This window comes from Coregonus lavaretus (assembly GCF_964263955.1).
Source record: "Coregonus lavaretus genome assembly, chromosome: 31".
Taxonomy (NCBI): domain Eukaryota; kingdom Metazoa; phylum Chordata; class Actinopteri; order Salmoniformes; family Salmonidae; genus Coregonus; species Coregonus lavaretus.
In genome coordinates this window covers 30,511,359-30,532,875 of record NC_140018.1, presented here as the reverse complement: position 1 = coordinate 30,532,875, position 21,517 = coordinate 30,511,359, and the positions used below count along the sequence as shown (strand labels likewise).

At 43.5% G+C, this 21,517-nt stretch overlaps 2 protein-coding genes across 3 annotated transcripts; one reads left to right on the top strand and one right to left on the bottom strand.

Annotated features, from left to right (window-relative positions):
* Nucleotides 1–2,285: 2,285 nt before the first annotated feature.
* On the bottom strand, nucleotides 2,286–10,405 carry LOC311106333 (protein arginine methyltransferase NDUFAF7, mitochondrial-like). Of its 2 annotated transcripts, none has more exons than XM_084148657.1 (10): nucleotides 10,012–10,405; nucleotides 9,678–9,841; nucleotides 9,442–9,522; nucleotides 9,123–9,233; nucleotides 8,736–8,949; nucleotides 8,456–8,514; nucleotides 8,202–8,315; nucleotides 6,044–6,187; nucleotides 5,204–5,377; nucleotides 2,286–4,561 (listed from the first exon to the last, which is right to left on the bottom strand). In XM_084148657.1, the coding sequence occupies exons 1-10, from the start codon at nucleotides 10,079–10,081 to the stop codon at nucleotides 4,340–4,342; spliced, it is 1,353 nt and encodes a 450-aa protein (XP_084004783.1). In that variant the 5' UTR covers nucleotides 10,082–10,405; the 3' UTR covers nucleotides 2,286–4,339. The 2 variants fall into 2 exon arrangements, with proteins under 2 accessions (XP_084004783.1, XP_084004782.1); XM_084148656.1 differs by having other exon boundaries at nucleotides 8,202–8,339; nucleotides 10,012–10,380.
* Nucleotides 10,406–10,835: 430 nt separating this feature from the next.
* Nucleotides 10,836–19,499, top strand: LOC311106930 (CCAAT/enhancer-binding protein zeta-like). The gene is made up of 16 exons (XM_084149323.1): nucleotides 10,836–11,027; nucleotides 11,973–13,498; nucleotides 14,705–14,936; nucleotides 15,156–15,312; nucleotides 15,536–15,624; nucleotides 15,848–15,901; nucleotides 16,082–16,184; nucleotides 16,347–16,415; nucleotides 16,509–16,575; nucleotides 16,738–16,844; nucleotides 16,953–17,019; nucleotides 17,137–17,336; nucleotides 17,599–17,700; nucleotides 17,796–17,860; nucleotides 18,036–18,117; nucleotides 18,527–19,499. The coding sequence occupies exons 1-16, from the start codon at nucleotides 10,854–10,856 to the stop codon at nucleotides 18,670–18,672; spliced, it is 3,240 nt and encodes a 1,079-aa protein (XP_084005449.1). The 5' UTR covers nucleotides 10,836–10,853; the 3' UTR covers nucleotides 18,673–19,499.
* The last annotated feature ends 2,018 nt before the right edge of the window (nucleotides 19,500–21,517 follow it).

The window sequence follows — 21,517 nt, the reverse complement described above, 5'->3', positions numbered from 1 at the left end:
CAGACAGGCCTCGAGTGACCTTAGCGACTTTGAGCGTGGTATGATTGTCGGTGGCCAGGCGCGCCAGTTCCAGTACCTCAGAAACTGCCGGTCTCCTGGGATTTTCACGCACGACAGTGTCTAGGGTTTACCGAGAATGGTAAACAAAATACATCCAGTCAGCAGTAGCCCTGTAGGTGAAAACAGCACGTTGATGAGCGGTTGAAGGAGAATGGCAAGAATCGTGCAAGCTTAACAGGCGGGCCACAAACAGGCAAATAACGGCGCAGTACATTAGTGGTGTGCAGAACGGCATCTCGGAACGCACAACTCGTCGGTCCTTGTCACGGATGGGCTATTGCAGCAGATGATCACACCAGGTTCCACTCCTATCAGCTAAAAACAAGAAGAAGCGGCTCCAGTGGGAACACGATCACCAAAACTGGACAATTGAGGAATGGAAAACATCGCCTGGTCCAACAAATCCCGGTTCCTGTTGCGTCGTGCTGATGGCAGAGTCAGGATTTGGCATAAGCAGCATGAGTCCATGGCCCCATCCAGCCTGGTGTCAACGGTAGAGGCTGGTGGCGGTGATGTAATGGTGTGGGGAATGTTTTCCTGGCACGCGTTATGTCCCTTGCTACCAATTGAGCAACGTTTCCATTTCCCAAACAATTCAGGCTGTTCTGGAGGCAAAGGGGGGTCCGACCCGGTACTAGTTGGGTGTACCTTATAAACTGGTCATTGACCACATATATATTTATTTTGCTTATTCGGTGGGATGTTTTTTGCACTTTTAGTTAACTCCTGTAATCTCTGGCTCCCTTATTGGATGCCTTGAATGAAGTTTTGAACCAATCAGCAGCTGCTACACACGCTCTTAACTTCCCTCCTTAGAAAAATGCCAGAGAAAAAAAAAGTATGTTAACCCAAGCCTGAGAATTCTACCCATAGAAATAGAATTAATAGAAGTAATTTCTTTTTTAATGATTATACCCTTATTTATTTTTATAACTACGAACATTCTGGATGTCAACTAAATGTAATACAGTGCAAAGTGTCACAAAAACATTGATAGGATAGATCAATGATAACCAAGCCTAGGGAATTGTAGATGTTAATTCTCTGCTCTCAGCCATACCGTTAGCTTACAAATGTTATATTTTTCAATGAAGTAAACATAGTTGATAAATGTTTTTCAAGTACCAAATGTATGAACTGATGGGCCTTCTCAAAGCTCTGCCTTATTTCTTTCCCTTCTTGTTTCGTTACATGACCAATACCTTGTTGTTCCTTATGTCCTATTGTGTATGTATGATTGACTGGTTCCACCCAAGGCCAGAACTACTGCTTTACTCCGGTGAGAGAGTTGCAGGGCCAAGCAGTCCAGCAGATTCACAAAGGATGCATCCCAAATGGCACCCTATTCCCTATAGAGTGCACTAATTCTGACCATAGCTCTGGTCAAAAGAAGTGCACTAAATCGGGAATAGAGCCCCATTTGGGGTGTAAGCCAAAGTCTGAGCACAGTGCTAAAGCATGGCAGGATACAGAGAAAGCAGCAGAAAAATGAACTCAGTACTCCGTAATAATACAATGTGCACATGTTTGTTGAAGAGAGAAATCCTTAATTTGTTTGTCATAGAGAGAAGAAAAGGGATGTGGTTTACCATGCCTTCAATACAGTGTGTGTGTGTGTGTGTGTGTGTGTGTGTGCGCACACTTGTTACATTTTGGCTTTGTTTTTCCCATCTCAACCTAAATCATGGGGACATTTGAATTGATCATGTCTCATTGAATGATGGCCTTACAGCATGTAACTGCTTATAGCAGTTAATAACATACAAATACATCATAAATAAAATAATAGGGTGAGTATTTGACATCACTGGAACCAAGTCAGACTGTTATTATGCTCAACACAGGATACCCAGTTAAAACATACTGTAAGTGAGAATAAAGAATACAATGAATGCAGAATTCATTGACTGTGCAATTGTGTGCAGGGACAAAAATTTGGATTGTTCTTTTGTGAAAACACCAAGTGACTTAATTGAAACACCAATATGTTTTCTTCTCCCTCTCCTTATTTCGTTATTAGCCTATTTTCAGTTTCAACCCACCACTTTGGACTGTGAAACAACATTCTGGTATACTGTATTTTCAGTATACAAAGCGCATTTAGAAGGGTAATGACTTAAACCTGAGATTCATTTAAAGTTTGTGTTGCCACTGGATTGGCAGCTGTCAGTGTTTTCTATATTTCAATATTGACATATCTAATAAAGAATTGCCTCGGACAGTACTGCAGACAATGTACTCATTTAATTTGTAGCTCGTTTCTCTTTGGTCCTATACATTTTTTATTTATTTATATAAGATTACACTGAGTGTACAAAACATTAAGAACACATTCCTAATATTTAGTTGCACCCCGTTTTGCCCTCAGAACAATCTTAATTCTTCAGGGCATGGACTCTTCAAGGTGTCGAAAGCGTTCCACAGGGATGCTGGCCCATGTTCACTCCAATGCTTCCCACAGTTGTGTCAAGTTGGCTGGATGTCCTTTGGGTGGTGGACCATTCTTGATACACACGGGAAACTGTTGAGCGTGAAAAACCCAACAGCGTTGCAATTCTTGACACAAACCGGTGCACCTGGGCACCTACTACCATACCCCGTTCAAAGGCACTTCAATCTTTTGTCTTGCCCATTCACCCTCTGAATGGCACACATACACAAGCCATGTCTCAATCGTCTCAAGGCTTTAAAATCCATCTTTAACCTGTCTCCTCCCTTTCATCTACACTGATTGAAGTGGATTTAACAGGTGACATCAATAAGGGATCATAGCTTTCACCTGGATTCACCTGGTCAGTCTGTCATGGAAAGAGCAGGTGTTCTTAATGTTTTGTATACTCAGTGTATAGCAGTGTTGAAGTACTCGAGACCAGTCACATGTTGAATGTCTCGGTCTTGTCTCAGTCATAGTAAAACTCCTTGTATGCTATTTTTTATCTCACTGAAGTTATGTTCTGATTATGAGGGGGTCCCTGATACATTTGCTAGTCACAAAAGGGGTCCCAAAAGGTTTGAGAACCCCTGAACTATTGGACTCAAGTGTCTGCGTCCCTAATGGCACCCTACTCCCTATGTAGTGCACTACTTTTGACCAGGGCCCATAGTAGTGCACTATATAGGGTACCATTTGGGAAACATAAGATGTGGGGTAAAGAGCTCTTATTACGGCTCTCTAATCTGTGTAATTAAAACCAAATGTCACAGAGTGCCAGTGGAGCCTGTCACATGTCATTGTGCCATATGTTAGATGAACAGAGCCGTTTGTGGCTGGGGAAGAAAATAAATGGCTAACTACTGCTGTGTAATGATAGCACCACATGTTGAGGCCTACAGAAGGCCCCAGAAAATGAAAACATTTCTGTTGCCTTTCTAAGAAATCGACATGTTCCTTCCAAATGTAAATATACTGGATTAATACCATAATATTTTCAGTCTTAATCAAATGATCACATAAAAAGAAAGAAAATATTACATTATGTGATTCCCAGACAAAGATAGTACAGATACATATAATATACACAAGAAAAATGTGGTGTAATGACTTTTAAATCATCAAGTCTTTAATATGTTAGCTTCACATTAGCCTCCCTCAGTAGGACTGGCTGGTTATTTTGGCTATGGTGATTGTCCTGTGTAATAGTACCTTTTAATTGCTACTGGGGCAGCAAGGGCGAGACTGTCAGAGCAAAACACAGCATGCTGCGAGTGGCTGACTGCATCCCAAATGGCACCCTATTCCCTATGTAGTGTACTACTTTTGATCAGGGCCCAAGCAGTGCACTATATAGGGAATAGGGTGCCATTTGGGACGTGGCTGCTATCTACTAACTCCACGCTCACCCAATTGGTTCAAGATGTGAAGGCAGCCAGGCACCACGTGGCCCATTAATGGTTTCCATCCAAAAGACAGGAGCAGAGTGGAGCCGTATTCCTATAGCTTCAAACACTATGACCTGGGGTGACGTTCTTCTGACTGAGCAAAGTTACATTCCGTACCACTCTGAATTACACGTTGCTTTAATGAATATATATATATGATAAAGAAAGACGTCAGTTGCCATCAGAGAGGTTCTGTGCATAATTCTTAGGATTTTATTAGCACATAAGCTCAACTTTTCAAACCAAACCCTACTGCTTATGAAGGTCTTGTCTATATAATCAAGGTATAGTACTATATTCATGGATGCGACTTTTAAGTGCCTTCACAGGTGAGTTCACACTCACAGCCTCTGCAGTGCAGTCTCTGGAGGAACCCATGATGAGTCTCTGGCTCCGCTTTTCACGAGAGGCCAAGCTCACTGAAGCCAGCCACAGGCAGGGGCGCTGGGGCCTTCTTCTCCCCCCCCTCGGACTGCTCAGGCTCGGGTCTGGTGAGGCGACTGTGGTTGAGCATGGTGAAGAACTGAAACCTCTCACCCATCTTCTGGGGGTTGGTCAGCATGTCATAGCTCTGGATCAGCTGGGCCTTTATAGACGGGTCTGCACAGTTCCTCAGTAGAACCTGAAGAGAAACCCAACATTGCAATTAGACAACGCTAAATGAGTAAAGAGAGCAAAGTAAAACATTTATCCCAAGTGCTCTTGAAAGCCCCGATCAGCCAGTTGAAAACCATGAGTGTCCACTTAACGTATTGCTTTGAAAGAAACTGATGCAAACTCATAAGTTGGTGGATTCGTCACGAAACCAGGACAAAAAAATACATTTTTTTTGTCCTGGTTTTGTCAGGAATCACCCAAGTATGAAATGGGCGGCAGGTAGCTTAGTGGGTAAGAGCGTTGTGCCAGTAACCGAAAGGTTGCTGGTTCTAATCCCCGAGCCGACTAGGTGAAAAATCTGTCGATGTGCCCTTGAGCAAGGCACTTAACCCTAATTGCTCCTGTAAGTCGCTCTGGATAAGAGCGTCTGCTAAATGACAAAAAAAAAAAAAAAAAAAAAAAATACAATAATAATAAACAAAAAAAAAATGCTCACAAGTTTTTTGTGCATATGGAAAATTTCTGGGATCTTTTATTTCAGCTCATGAAACATGGGACCAACACTTTACATGTTGTGTTTATATATTTGTTCAGTATACATTGGTCACCTTAGCCACATGTATAAATAAGTGGAATAATGCAGTGTGAACACAGGGTTCCTTCCCACCTGTAAGCGTGTATCGATGCCCATATTTTTCAGGAAGTCTCTCTGAGAGACAGGGCCCATGCAGGCCACCGTAGCTCCAGCCATCTTCCTCAGGTAACTGAAGTCCACGTCAGCAGTCAGGTCAGCAGAGCCAGGGGAAGCTAGGACATCATGGAGCTTATGATCTTTGAAACCCTGGGGGTGGGGGACAGGAGAGGCATTCTGGTGTTATGACAGAAACAGTAGACAACATGACGCATGACTACAACTGACTGCTACAGTTTGTTATTTGTGCATTGTGACATTTTCATTTGACTTCATTTGTTAGTTGTTAAATATTTCCCTTTTTTTAATTCCAAATCAGGTGCTTCCTTTCATGAGCAACAGCTGATAATATCTTCATGTAGTGACTCGTGACATAAGTGTGAGCCATCCTGAACCATGGATGCTTTGTTCACAGATGGGATTGTGCGGTTCCCTGCCACGTGTCTTTAGAAGGAGGGGGCCGCTTGTTTGAATCTCTCCCCCCCCCTTTCATCACACACATTAGTGAGTCCCAGAGCCAGAGAGCCATGCAGGGAGAGCCCACCCCGCTTAATAGGGGCCAGATGGGGCTGGGTTAGGGGGGAGCACGAGGACCAGGACTGGAGGGCAGTTGACCCTGATTTCCGTGTGTCACCAGCAAAGGGCAAGAGAGGCATGCCGGCTTCCTGCGTCGGTTTCCTTGTAGCTGAGGCTTGTTCGGCTAATCACGTTACCATACACACTAAGTCAGAGACACACACAAACAGAGACCGTATTAAAACCTGCTGATAAACGGGCCGTGTAAACGGGCCATGTTGGAGACATGATGGCACTCACTCTGAACGTGTCCGTCTTGGTCCCGCCATGCCCGTAGTCTGCAATCAGTGCCGCGCCCCCGTCCTCTGCGATCCGATTGGCCAGGTGCTGGATGATGATCCCTCCCTCCGGGCAGACCTCCACGAGCCGTCTCACTTCATCTGCCTAGGAGGTGAGGGGGTTTCAGAACAAAAACAAGAGCGGCTCTGCTTACCTCGTCTGTGTGAAGCTCAGGCCAACACACAGAGGCCTGAGCACACATCATCAATCATACATGGCTTCACTTCCAAATCATCTCCACTAAGCAGCACCGGCTCCAAGCCCCTAGGCAACACATAACCAAAAAGAGGGGCTTGCCTGGGTGGGATCAGAAGCATCCCAAATGGCACCCTATTCTCTATATAGTGCACTACTTTTGACCAGGGCCCGGGGACACACCCTTAGACTATCGGGGAACACGTGTTGAGGGGAAAAAGAGACTCAAGCGGAGTATTAAAACCTTTAGGCTTATCTACTTCTAATAGAAACCCCATTAGACCACAGTGATGAAAGAGCAGAGCAGAGTATGTATGGCTTTTAATTAGCGAGCGCAGAGAGAACAGCGTTAAGGTTAATCAACTCTACTACAATATGTGGAACCTGAGATACACAGGCCTGTAAGGCGGAGCTGCAGCCATTAGTCAGGATTTAAAACCAGTAAGGGGGTTTCACCCAAGCTCACTCATGATGTCAGGTTTTGGCACCCTGTTCAAAGCCCCTGCACTCTTCCAGAGAGACCAGATGAAATAGGTTGGTACTGTATATATTGCATAAACATCGGTAATAAAAGACAGATGCTGGAGAGTCGTCAAACTCTTAAGGAAAAAGGAGTTTGTCGAGCAATTTCAGGGTGTTTTTGACTATGTACAATAAAACAAAGGCTTTAGCAAAGATATTGAACTACTTTTTTTTTTTTTAAGTTAAAGGCCCAATGCAGCCGTTTTTATCTCAATATAAAATCATTTCTGGGTCAAAAAACTAGCTGTTATTGGCAGAGAGGTTTGGAACTCTCTTTTATTGGTCTATTAACTTATACTGCCTGGTGATGTCACCAGGCAAGCCAAAACCACACCCATGCAAAACCTGCTGATTAGACAGTCCAGCGTAAATTGTATTTTCAACCAGCAACTATCAGGAAATAACATTGATCACATTTCTTCACACTTTTACAGTGTCAGTTTCATCAGCTGTTGTACAATATGATACAAAACACAAGAAAAACTGAATAAAAAACGTGATTTTCCTGTGATTTATATACACTGCGTGTTCAAAACATTAAAAACACCTGCTCTTTCCATGACAGATATACCAGGTGAAAGCTATGATCCCTTATTGATCTCACTTGTTAAATCCACTTCAAATCAGTGTAGATGAAGGGGAGGAGACAGGTTAAAGAAGGATTTTTAAGCCTTGAGACAATTGAGGCATGGATTGTGAATGTGTGCCATTCAGAGGGTGAATGGGAAAGAACAAATATTGAAGTGCCTTTTAACAGGGTATGGAAGTAGGCACATCGGTTTGTGTCAAGAACTTCAACGCTGCTGTTTTTTTCACGCTCAACAGTTTCCTGTGTGTATCAAGAATGGTCCACCACCCCAAGGACATCCAGCCAACTTGACACAACTGTGGGAAGCATTGGAGTCAACATGGGCCAGCCTCCCTGTCGAATGCTTTCGACACCTTGTACAGTCCATGCCCCTGATGAATTTAGGCTGTTCTGAGGGCAAAAGGGGGGGGGGGGTGCAACTCAATATTAGGAAGGTATTCTTAATGTTTTGTACACTTAGTGTACATTTCCACACTGAGTTTGGAATAATACTGTGAAATTGATGATAATGCACTTTTCGTGTAAGAGCTGTTTGAAAAGACCACCTGAAATTTCAGCCTGTTTTGGTGGGATGGAGTTTTGGCCTGCCTGGTAACATCCCCTCCCCAGTCAGACCACTCCCAGACAGTCCTAGCTTTCTAGCTTGCTTCTTGCTTTAGAAATTGCTATTTTTTAAGAAGCATTTTGGTTTATTTTTGACCATTTTAATTTAAAACAATCACACTAAGGTCCTTAATTGTTACCCAGAAATGATTTGATATTGAGATAAAAACGTCTGCATTGGACCTTAAAGCAACAAAACGCAGCACTTACCTGTATGAGCTGAGTAGAGGCCAGAGTGGGTGCTGGCACTATGACAAACCTCAGCTTGCCTGGCTCATCTGGGTCAATATCCACCATCACCTCCCTCCAGCCCTTCTCTGTTCTCTGTGCCCACATCACAATCAGTGACTGGGCTTCCCAACACAACGGATCAAATGGCACTTACAATTCATGTTTTTCAATTATTTGTGATCTGCTATCAAGATCTATATGTATAATCCAAATAGCTGGTCGAGTAAATTTACCTGGAATTTATGGATGGGTAAGGCATCAAAGAACTCATGAGCAAGGTAGATGCTGAAGCCTGTAAAAAAAAAAAAAAAAAGCCAATCAATAACAAATTCACACCCAGTAAATTATATTAATTAAAATCTTACCATAGCTAAACTTTAAATTATTAGAGCAACATCATTAGTCTCCAGCCAAGGTTCTATCCTATGTCTACCTCTGGGGACGTAATTCAACATGAGATTAATTAAACTAAGATGAACTACAATTATCTAATTTAGAACTATAGATTATTACCCCTGGGGACGTCATCCAGGTTGCGGTACCAGGAGATGGGGAGGCCTGTGGTGGTGGTCCCCTGGCGGTACACAGGCTCATCCTCTCTGGCCGACACCTGGCTCTGGTCCCTCGTCAGAGCCTGGGCCTGGACCTGGCTCAGTTTAGAACTCACCTCCACCAGGTGCACTGAGACTGCAGTCCCACCCAGGGCCCCACGCAGCTGACTGAAGACCTGGACAACACAAGCAGACAGACAGACAGTGTATGGTTTAGCAGTGTAGCTTATTAGTTCGATGGATTATATGTGGAAATTGCTCCCTCCACTGGTCATATATTGAACTCACATGAATACTGTCTGTATACAAAGCATTTGTAGTAGGACATAGCAGCACTAGGCATACATACTCTGAGAATGTCATTGGCCAAGGAGCCTCTTCCTGGTCCAAACTCCACTAACTGGAAGAGACTGGGCTTCCCTGCTCCCATCCACTCGCTTAAACACCAGATCCCCAGCAGCTACAGGCAGAGAAAGGATAAGCTGAAACCATCATCATCACTTAGGGCATTGGTATGGAACATCAAGAAACTAGAACATCAAAAGACTGTTGATCAAGCATGTATATGCATACATCTACTACACAGATGTGCATACATCTACGACACAGCAATACATACATGTATTGATTAATATTAATTGAAATGTGGTTCTAATGAAAATGCTTACCTCCCCAAAGATCTGACTAATTTCTGGCGATGTGATGAAATCTCCATCTGGCCCAAGCATATCATTCTGCACATAATAGCCCTGAAAAATAAACAGACCACTTAATCTCTGAAACAAAAATGTCTTTAAAGAATAGTGGCATTGTCTGACTGGTTTCTTTACTGTAGTGTGTGTGTGTGTGTGTGTGTGTGTGTGTGTGTATGTGTGTATGATTTGATCAGGTAGTAGTTACCTACCGTGACTGGGTTAGTGAGAACCTCTCTCATGTACTCTGCCACTGAGATAGGACCTGTAGCTTTGATCTTGGAGGTTAGGTGTCTGAGCATTGAGTTTCTTGGCATTGGTTTCTCTGCTGAGCTCCTGGAGCAACTCCTGATCTGTGCCATGCTCCATGATCTAACTATAAAGAAGAAGTTAACATTAGAGCACATTAGATACAGCTTTCTGATAGAAACTAGACATAGACTGAAATGACTAACGTTATGGATACAACTCCAATGTTGACAATAATATTGACAACATGGGAGATATCCATAACTAGTAAGGTTGAAATAGAAAAATTGCTCTTACCAGATGATGGTGGTGGACAAGGGCAGACAAGGACTCTGCTAAACCTCTGCAGTGCTCCAACTGTCCTCATTGAGACAGTTATCTAGCTAGCTACAACACTCAGACAATGTTCCACTGTAACAGTAGGCTACTTTCCCAGAAATTGACATCAAGCCTGACTGCACAGTAGCATGAGAGAGACAATTGAAAGCACAACCGCGGGGGATCAGCTATCTGCGTTTCATAGGCCTACATGCAATATCTTGTCAAACTTCAGTCCATCTTTACATGACACACTTTGGCAGAAGATAAATGAATTCCTCAGACTCCACGAATGGAGCCAACTAGCTAGCTAGCTAGCTAGCAGATTCCAAAATGTGTGGTGCGAGTGCAAGTACATCCGCTTTCCAACGCCAACAACACTTCTGATTGGACAATATTGGTTGAGTTTGTTTTGCATGGCTCGGTGCCTCGGGTGAATGGAGAGTTCACTTAGGATAAATGGAATGGTTTAGAATGTGCAAACCTCGCTTAACCGGGGCACCGAGCCATGTAAAACGAACTTGCCCATTCTTTGCCTAGTCAGTAACAAAACTTTTGATTGGATCAAATTGACTTGTGAACTTTGAACTTTAGTTCAACCAGTCCTGTTTGATACATACAAATCAGAAATACAATCCAGAAAATCCTATACGCTACTAATCATGTCGTTTTGGATTTCAAAAAAATAGTAATACATTCATCTTGTTCTGAAATTAAACTGCATATGAAGATCACAAATAATTGCTTTCAACGATAGTAAGGCAGTTACCGTACACACTTTCCTTCCAGGTCCTGTCGTTTTTCTACATGCTGCTTTCAGCATGGCACCGAAAGGAAAGAACAGTAAGGCAATAGCCAAAACACATTTTGTAAATGTAAAGGACGAGTTTGAAAATGACAACGATGGAGATGAGGAAGAAGAAAGTAATGGAGATGGTCCTCAACCGGACGACGAATTTAATTTGGACGAGGTTTTACGTTTGGGTGGAACCCGAGTAAGTAACGTTGAGGCTAGCACTGCAGGCTAACTAGCAAATGTATCCTGCTGCTAGCACTACCACAACATATATGTAAACACGTGGCTTTCTCCCAAAATGTTGAATAAACTGTTTCAGTTGTTCAACTGTTAATACTATTTATATTTGATCGACCTTCATGTGCTTTATCTAGCACTGTCGGTAGATATTGATGATGATGCTAGGTAGCTACTGTAGCTAGCTAACGTTAGTTGCCTGGAAACCCGACGATGAATTGCATTGAATTCTACGTCGTGCCAAAATGAGTGTTTGGATCAGGAAAGTTTCCTCTCACGACCTCTACAAGCCAGTATGTTGAATAAAATTACGTTTAAACATACTCTACTTGTTGTTACCGCTGTTGGTCCTTTTGCCGATAGGAATTCAAGACAATATATCCACAGGAAAGTATAATTAAATCACCTTATCAAAGCGCTCATAGTGCGTTCAGATTTCTATCACCTGAAGCATGCACAGAACCATGTAAACATGTACACAAGCTCGGCACCTATACATGTTTGGCCTGCATGTATTTTCATCTTGTGGGCATGCTTCAGGTGATAAAAATCTGAACACATAACCAGCGCTGTGAAAAGTTGATTTAATTGTAACTTTCCTGTGGATATATTGTATCACATTCCTACCTACAAAAGGACCAACTGCATGGACAACCGGTAAACTAAGTTAAAATATAATTGTATTCAACATTCTGGCTTGTAGAGGTCTGTGAGATTCAAACGCTAATTTCTGCTCTATGTAGAATTCAATGCAATTCAACATTGGGTTTCCAGGCAAGGTACTACAATATAGCTAACGTTAGCTGCTTGCAAGTGGTTGTACTTGGCTTGCAAGTGGTTGTACACAGACAAGTCATGACTGTAAAATCACCTGTTTTCTCATGGCTTTTTACTTGTCCCGGTGTAGGCTGACTTTGCCCTGCTTGCCACCATCATTGATGAGAACGACCTGATCGACGGTGGAAAGAAAGGAGCCATAGATGACCTGGAACCTGGCGAGTTGGAGACGTTTATCACCAAGCTGGGCATCCGCTCATACAAAGAACAACAGATTGTTCCAGACGAACCTACAGAGGAAGAGAAGGCAGAGGCCAGCCAAAAGGAGAGAAAAAAGGCTGATGCCAAGAAAGCCAAGTCAGATGCTCAGAAGCCCAAGCCAGAGCCTAAAGGCAAGGACCTGCCTGCCACATCTACAGTGGAGACGAAGAATAAGAAAAATAAAGAGACAGCAAAAACCAGCATCCCAGCCACTGGAAAGAAAGCTAAACTAAATGCCAACATATTTGAGTTTCTGCAGAGGCAGCTGCTGCTGATCAAACCAGGTGGCAAGTGGTTTGACATGGAGTACACCGCAGAGGGTACCTCTAACCCACAGGATGAGTCTCATGTCTCCCAGTACAAGGCCCTGGCTATCAAGCTGTTTGAGGCTGAGACTGGGCTCTACAAGAGCAAGAAGAACATGCAGAAGGGGGCCAACTCCGCCTGGATGAAAAATGTGGTCTCCGCAGGGACGCTGGCTGACAGGATGGCAGCCATGACAGTTCTGATCCAGGACGCCCCGGTACAGAGCATAGAGCATGTGGAGAACCTTGTCTCCATGGTGAAGAAGAAGGGCAGTCGCAGACAGGGCCTGATGGCTCTGGACACTCTCCGAGAACTCTTCATGTCCGACTTGCTGCCAGTGAACCGCAAGCTCAGGACCTTTGCCCAGCATCCCTTTGACAAGCTGGAGCAGAAGGCGAGCGGAAACAAGGACGCGCGCGATCGCCGCCTCATCCTGTGGTACTTTGAGCACCTTCTGAAGCACCATGTAGCCGAGTTTGTGGTGGCCCTGGACGACCTCGCCCACGACACGGTGGCAGCCACCAAGGCCAAATCTCTGGCCACTGCCCACGAGCTGCTGCTCAACCGGCCCGAGCAGGAGAGGGCCCTTCTCATCCAGGTGGTCAACAAGCTGGGAGACCCTGAGTACAAGACGGCAGCCAAGGCCTCCTACCTGCTGGAGACCCTGCTGCACAAGCACCCCAACATGAAGGCGGTGGTGTGCAGCGAGGTGGAGCGCCTCATGTTCAGGCCCAACATCAACCTGAAGGCCCAGTACTACGCCGTGTGCTTTCTCAACCAGGTGCTGCTGAGCCACGACGAGGCCGAGCTGGCCAGCAAGCTCATCTCCATCTACTTCTCCTTCTTCCGAGCCTGCATCAAGAAGAAGGATGTGGAGTCCAAGATGCTGAGCGCCCTGCTGTCGGGCGTGAACAGGGCCTATCCCTATGCCAAGGCCGGGGACGAGAAGGTGAAGGAGCAGTTAGACACGCTGTTTAAAGTAGTGCACCTGGCCAAGTTCAACACGGCCGTCCAGGCTCTCATGCTGCTCTTCCAGGTGATGGACTCTCAGCAGATCATCTCAGACCGCTACTATGTGGCTCTCTACAGGTAAACTGCACTTCTAGACTTGTTGGTGTGATCAAGTAGAATGGCTGTATGTTGTATCAAATCCTGTCCAAAAAACGTTGACATGTGTATTTGGTTGCTCTCTGTTTCTTAATAGTTGTCTAATTTATGCTAACTTGATAGTATTTAGTCATGGGATCTCATTTAGCACTTTCTTAGTCAATGTTATAGTAACCATGCCTTTGACTATACTGAACAAAAATATAAATGCAACATGCAACAATTTCAACGATTTTACTGAGTTACAGTTCATATAAGGAAATCAGTCAATTTAAATAAATGTATTAGGCCCTAATCTATGGATTCACATGCCTGGGCAGGGGCGCAGCCATGGATGGGCCTGGGAGGGCATAGGCCCACCCACTTGGGAGCCAGGCCCAGCCAATCAGAAATAGTTTTTCCCCACAAAAGGGCTTTATTGCAGACAGAAATACTCATCAGTTTCATCAGCTGTCCGGGTGGCTGGTCTCAGACGATCCCGCAGGTGAAGAAGCCGGATGTGGAGGTCCTGGGCTGGTGTGGTTACACGTGGTCTGCATTTGTGAGGCCGGTTGGATGTACTGCCAAGTTCTCTAAAACAACGTTCTAGGCGGCTTATGGTAGAGAAATTAACATTGAATTCTTTGGCAACAGCGCTGGTGGACATTCCTGCAGTCAGCATGTCAATTGCATGCTCCCTCGAGACTTGAGACATCTGTGGTATTGTGTTGGGACAAAACTGCACACCAGTGGCTTTTTGTTGTCCCTAGCACAAGGTGCACCTTTGTAATGATCATGCTGTTTAATCAGCTGCTTGATATGCCACACCTGTCAGGTGGATGGATTATCTTGGCAAAGGAGAAATGCTCACTAACAGGGATGTAAACACATTTTTGCACAAAATCTGAGAAAAATAAGCTTTAATGTGCGTATGGAACATTTCTGGGATCTTTTATTTTACATTTGATATTTGAGTCATTTAGGAGACACTCTTATCCAGAGCGACTTACAGTAGTGAGTGCTTGCAATTTTGTTATTTTTCGTACTGGTCCCCTATGGGAATCAAACCCACAACCCTGGCGTTGCAAGCCCCATGCTCTACCAACTCAGCTCATGAAACATGGGACCAACACTTTACATGTTGCGTTAATATTTTTGTTTAGTATACAATGATGTTGAATTGATGCATCTATGTTTTCTGGTTTACAGGAAGCTCATGGACCCAGGTCTGTCTCTGTGCTCCAGACAGAGTATGTTCCTCAACCTGCTGTATAAGTCTCTGAAGGCAGACATCGTCCTGCGGCGGGTCAAAGGCTTTGTGAAGAGGCTGCTGCAGGTCAGCTGTGAGCAGAACCCTACCTTCGCCTGCGGGGCTCTCTTCCTGGTGTCAGAGGTCATGAAGGCCAAACCAGGCCTCAAGATGCTGCTGCAGGAGGGTGGGGTAAGGCCAAGCTCAATGACATCGGCATAAAGTACTAGTTATTTTCATATTGTGCACAATCACATAATGGAACTCTTGGGGAATGTTTCCCAGGCACAGTTTAAGACTAGTCCAGGACTAGACTTAATCTATATCTGGGGAAACCAGCCATTAGATTAATTTATACTAATGATTTTGTCATCATGTCACTTGATCTCACATATTATGATATGATTGCAGGATGGTGAAGAGGAGAATTTCAAAGATCTTAAGGAAGAAGAGGATGATGAGGAGAGGTTTGTAGATGCGGATAAGGTGGAGGAAGGACAGCGTGAGATCAAACCTGAACATCCCAAGCCCACTGCATCGTCGTGGGTACATCACCAAAACATTGAAGGTGAGTTTTATTATTAAGACCACCTTCTTAACATTATTTTCAATTCACATATTTGGGGAAATCCTACAGCCAGATACTTATAAATGCATTGACATATTTGTATTGTAATTACTGTAGACATTTTTGTTGTAATGTAAGTATAGCTATGTTTTGATTGTTACTCCTGCATATTCAGTAGTCACCTTTCCCCCTCTTCATGCATACTCGTTCTTCTGTTGTCCAGGTGGGAAGAGTATGGAGACATACGACCCGTTACACAGAAACCCACTATTCTGTGGGGCTGACCACACCACCTTATGGGAGCTGCAAAGGGTGAGCCTCATGACAATATTGGGTGCCTCCCAAATGGCACCCTTTTCCCTATATAGTGCACTACTTTTGACCACGGCCCATATTGCACTAGATAATAGGGTGCCATTTGGGACGCAACCATTGTGTGATGAGATAAAGATGTGTTATGGGCTTGCTTGAGAAAAGGTACTGTACTATAGGATAATCCACTTATGTTGTTCTTTTACGTCATGTCTTTCCTCAGCTCTCTGCACATTTCCACCCATCGGTGTCACTGTTTGCCAAGACAATCCTACAGGTAAGATTAACAGTTTTTTTGTTTATTTGCATGGGGAAATTGTGCTTATTACCAAAAAATTCATACAAAGAAGTTGCCTGTATATCAATGGGCCCGGGTGGGTATCACGGCTATCCTTAATACTACTACTTGAGTTTTTCTGCGTTAATTCATCCCTTTCCCTCTGCATCATGTCCTCAGGGAGAGTTCATCAACTACACAGGAGACCCTCTCCAGGACTTCACTCTCAGCAAGTTCTTGGATCGCTTCGTCTTCAGGAATCCCAAACAACTGAAGGGCAAACGTAATATTTTCAAATGCCTTTTTCTCTCAGTACACCAGAAATGTACTTCATTGCCGATTCACATTATTAATCAACTGTCTGGTCTCAGTTCATTCCCCAAATCAGTTATTCACACTGCCTTTTGGTCTTGGTTGAAACTGTTTTCATCTCAATCATTCACAGAAAACACAGACACTACAGTTATGAAGCCCAAACAGAAGCTGGCCATGAATAACATCCACAATTTACCTGGTGAGTGTGTCTTTTGAATCACTATGAAGAATGATAAAGGGGTCCCTTTATTGAGCAGAAGTAAGGAAATTCACCTTTTCTCCCATCTCTCAGTGAACTGTGAAGAGTTCCTGTCCAATGAGGAGAGTCAGATTCCTGTGGATGAGGTCTTCTTCTATCGGTGAGTAAGAATGATTATATAGACATACCTTTAGAGTAACACTATCAGATTTTAAAATATGAATAAGGCAGCAAAGAAAATTCTGTTAATGGTCTATTGTTTGAGTGATTCAAGTTCTGGACTGTCTTTAAATACCCTATTTTGCCCTGTTTCCCATGCTAGGTTCTTCAAGAAACGGGAAGCGGAGAAGGCGCTGCGTCGGCCACGAGGAGATGGAGATAACGAGAGTGTGGAGGACGTGGACGATGATGAGTTTGAGAAGCTGCTCGGTAAGTTCAAGGACTCTGAAATGAACTGTTATTGGTCAAAATTCAGGAAATAGGTCAATGTATATCAGACTTCAGGCTCATCTTTGGTTGCCTTCTCGCCCTATCCAGATTCATACGAGGGAGACAGTTACTTCACTGACTTGCCAGTTGATGCAACAGACCTGGACTTTGCAGGGTAAGTTTGATAAAGCTTTTCATTCAGATATCATCAGTGATTCACCTATCAAATATGGCATTGAAATTATTCGGTTTTCTATACTATACTAACATTTTGTGTCTCTGCATGTTGCAGCAATGTTAAGACCAAATCTAAGAAGGGGAAGAAGGCTGGAGAGGATGACTCCGAGTCAGATCTGGATGATGACTTGGATGGTGATCTGGATGATGAGGAGGTGTCCCTTGGCAGTATGGACGAGGAGGACTTTGGAGATGAACTGGAGGAGGAGGGAGGGGCCTTCATGGACCCTGCTGGGGAGGATGATGATGAGGAAGGTATGTGATGTCCCAATTATCTCTCCTTCTTCCCAAAGTGTGCACTTGTTCACTTCCCTTCACTAGTTTGAAATGAAATTACTGGTTTATGAAATATGGTGGAAACTCCCACAAGCCCATGCATCCACAAGTGCAGACTTGACTCTAATTTCTTGTCTCTTTCAGTTCCAGAACTTGATGATGGTGATATTGCTTTTGGTGGTAAGAAAAGGGCATAATTGTGAATGTTAATTAATGTATATTATATTGTTTTCACTTCAAGATTCAGATGATGAGATGGAGGTTCCAAACATCACTCCAGGTTCCAAAAAGAGCAAGGGCAAGAGGAAGGCATCAGAGGATCTTGACTTCAGTGGGTCTTTAGGTTAGTAGCTGGGCCTCTATTTGTACTATTGAACTCCTGAATCTCATTTAGGAGTGTAGAATCGTATCTGACATGTTGAAATTCTTCTATTGTAGGTTCCAAACCAGGGAAGAAAAATAAAGGAAAGAAGGACACAGCCATGTTTGCATCTGCTGAAGAGGTGAGATGGTCATGCCTACCATATTTCTCACAACTCGCAATGTTAGGTTGGCGTGCGATGGCTATCCTATTATGGCTATGCTATCCATCAGTTTGTTGAAGAGTTAGTTTCTTGTATGAAAATAAAGGATATCATCATTGTAAATCCTAAATTTATTTTTATTTTTATTTACAAGTTTGGATTTATGTTGGATGAAAATGCTGGCTCTAAGTTTGACAACATCGGCATGAATGCTATGGCCAACAAAGACAAAGCAGGTAAGCCTTTGCTTAAATACAGTCGATCAACCTATTAAACATGTCCATGTCTTATTGAATACTACAGTTAGTGCCAACTGACAGAAAGAAAGACAAAGCCAAATCGTGTAAATGACTTTACTCAGTTGGCTAGATACTAGCTAAAAACCACAGCATATCCCCATGGAGGGAGTCAGTAACTTCACAGCAGTTTGGAGCATACCCAGTCATACTCCGTAGTATTCCTGTCAAAATAGATAGTCTCTCAAGCATGATGGAGCTAACTGTTAACCAACCCTAAGCCAATAACAACTGAATTCCGTCCATGTCAGGGCACATTTCATATGAAACAGGTTGTTGAATACAGTTGATGACCAAACTTCAGTAGAGGATGCAGAGTAAGTCTGTGGTTTCTGCTCATTGCCCCCAGGTGTCAGGCAGCTCAAGTGGGAGGCCCAGAGAGACGATTGGGTCCGAGGCAGAGATGTCAAGACCCTACGGAAGAAGAAGGCCATGTTTAACAAGAAGAAACAGTTTGGCAAACCAAGGGCTGTCAAAAAGACTTTCAAGAAGTAGTAATCATTTCTGGACTTTTCTGGACCTAAGATTACTTATGTTTGTGTTCACACACACCTCTCTACGCCTTCTTGGAACAATATTCAAGGTCTTGCTCTCGAATCTCATAAACCCTGGCATATTCGCTGGAGAGACAAAGTGATAGTGTGTTAGGCTGAGACCACACAGGCAGCCTAATTCAGATTTTTTTTCTCACTAATTGATCTGTGATTGGTCAAAAGACAAATTAGTGTGGGGTGGAATCTGAATTAGGCTGCCTGTGTGAACGCAGTCTAACGCCATCATTTTGTCTCTCCAACGAATATGCCAGGGTTTATGGGATTCGAGAGCAAGTGGGTGACATGCCAGGGGTGTGTTCATTGGTGCAAACTGTATTGCCTTTATCTATACCTGTTGACAGTTCCTGGTTTGTACTACCAATCATTGGAGAAACTACTTCATGCCTGTGTGAAATCAAGTAGGCTGCGTTTACACAGGCAGCCCAATTCTGATTATTTATCCACTAATTGGATTATTGACCAATCACATCAGCTCTTATGCCCATTGGGCTGCCTGTGTAAACACAGCCATATTCTCTGTATTGCCATTTCATATCGGTTCTGTATTTTGTATAGCTTAGCATACTAAGAGATGTCTGGTCTGTAGTAATTGTAACTGAAGATACATCTATTTGTATTATTTGGTGCCAATTTTATTGCTTTGCAGTTTGGAATTGGATCGATTCATCAAGTTTGTATGTTTTGAACTGTCTACAGCCCGTACCTTCCAGAACAAAGGGAAGCATGTTGTTCATACTGTTTCTGAAATAAATAAAGACATTAAAACATTGTGTTACAAAGCAAAGGTGTACATAGCCAAAGATAGTCAGTGTACATGGCAAATGTCTTTTCTATATAAAAGGTAAATGGTACCCCACCTTGACTTGTGTTGATCTTGTAAAAAAGACCATAAGCACACCTGCCACATTTGAGTCTCTTTGCTAACAGTGCCAATGATTTGGGGGCCATCTAGGAAAGACAGGCTTTGTAAGGTTCTGTCGCAATGCATTCAATCAGAGAGGAAGAGAGGCCCAACTCGGCGGAAAATCTATCTCCCTCCAGCAGTTGGCGTTGTTTCGCCCACCAAGCAAGGAGTTTTTGTACGGAGGTCAATGAGTGTCGAATTTGGTCAACAAAAAAAATGTATGGCTTGTTTGCTGCATGAGGTTTATTTGATCGAATATAAGTTTAGTAACGCTTAAGTTTTTACAAGTGTACTAATATAAGTAGGACACGTGACATCCCGGCAACTTAGAGAAAAAACACTATCGGAGTTGTCTCGAGATGGCAATGCATATTCATGACATGAGGCTAGTCGCGTCTCTCCATTGAATACAGGCGGGTGACGTCGACAACCCTAATCGAATTTTGAAAAACAGATGACAATAACGAGCTCTATCCACCAATCCAAAGAAAGGATAGGCGGGAGCTAGACAGCCCGCTGTGCCGCTTTTTGGACAACTCCCATTGTTAGGGCGGAGAGACATGTATCTTGTTAGTATATCCATGATCTAAATTAATGAAAGCAAAAATGTGCTTTTTGGTCTTAATTTAAGGTTAGAGTTAGGCACAAGGTTAGGAGTGTGGTTAAGGTTAGGGTGAAGATTTGAAATCACATTTTAAGAAGATAAATTGTAGAAATGGGCGGGGTGTATGACTTTGTGGCTGTGGTAACCAGTGACGACCGACATACAGGGGCGTGTGAAAAGCATTTCTCCTTACACTGCTCCCTGCTACTGCGAGGACTCACCAGAAGGGTTCACTGTACTCAAGATAAAAACAGGCAGGGCATGATAAATCCATTTCATTTGGTTATAAAAAATTACAGGAATGATTGGGGGGAGGAAGGGAGGAATTCAATTACTGAAGTAATGTATTTAGTCTATTCCATTTACATTACATTTACATTTACGTCATTTAGCAGACGCTCTTAGCGACTTACAAATAATTCCCATATCACCATAGGATCATCAGTCTGTCTGCACACCTGTGCTTATCTGCCTCCTCAGAGCAAAGATGTCCTAGTAGGGCATTTCCAAGTAGGCTACAGTGAGGGAAAAAAGTATTTGATCCCCTGCTGATTTTGTACGTTTGCCCACTGACAAAGAAATGATCAGTCTATAATTTTAATGGTAGGTTTATTTGAACAGTGAGAGACAGAATAACAACAAAACAATCCAGAAAAACGCATGTCAAAAATGTTATTAATTGATTTGCATTTTAATGAGGGAAATAAGTATTTGACCCCCTCTCAATCAGAAAGATTTCTGGCTCCCAGGTGTCTTTTATAGAGGTAACGAGCTGAGATTAGGAGCACACTCTTAAAGGGAGTGCTCCTAATCTCAGCTTGTTACCTGTATAAAAGACACCTGTCCACAGAAGCAATCAATCAGATTCCAAACTCTCCACCATGGCCAAGACCAAAGAGCTCTCCAAGGATGTCAGGGACAAGATTGTAGACCTACACAAGGCTGGAATGGGCTACAAGACCATCGGCAAGCAGCTTGGTGAGAAGGTGACAACAGTTGGTGCGATTATTTGCAAATGGAAGAAACACAAAAGAACTGTCAATCTTCCTCGGCCTGGGGCTCCATGCAAGATCTCACCTCGTGGAGTTGCAATAATCATGAGAACGGTGAGGAATCAGCCCAGAACTACACGGGAGGATCTTGTCAATGATCTCAAGGCAGCTGGGACCATAGTCAGCAAGAAAACAATTGGTAACACACTATGCCGTGAAGGACTGAAATCCTGCAGCGCCCGCAAGGTCCCCCTGCTCAAGAAAGCACATATACAGGCCCGTCTGA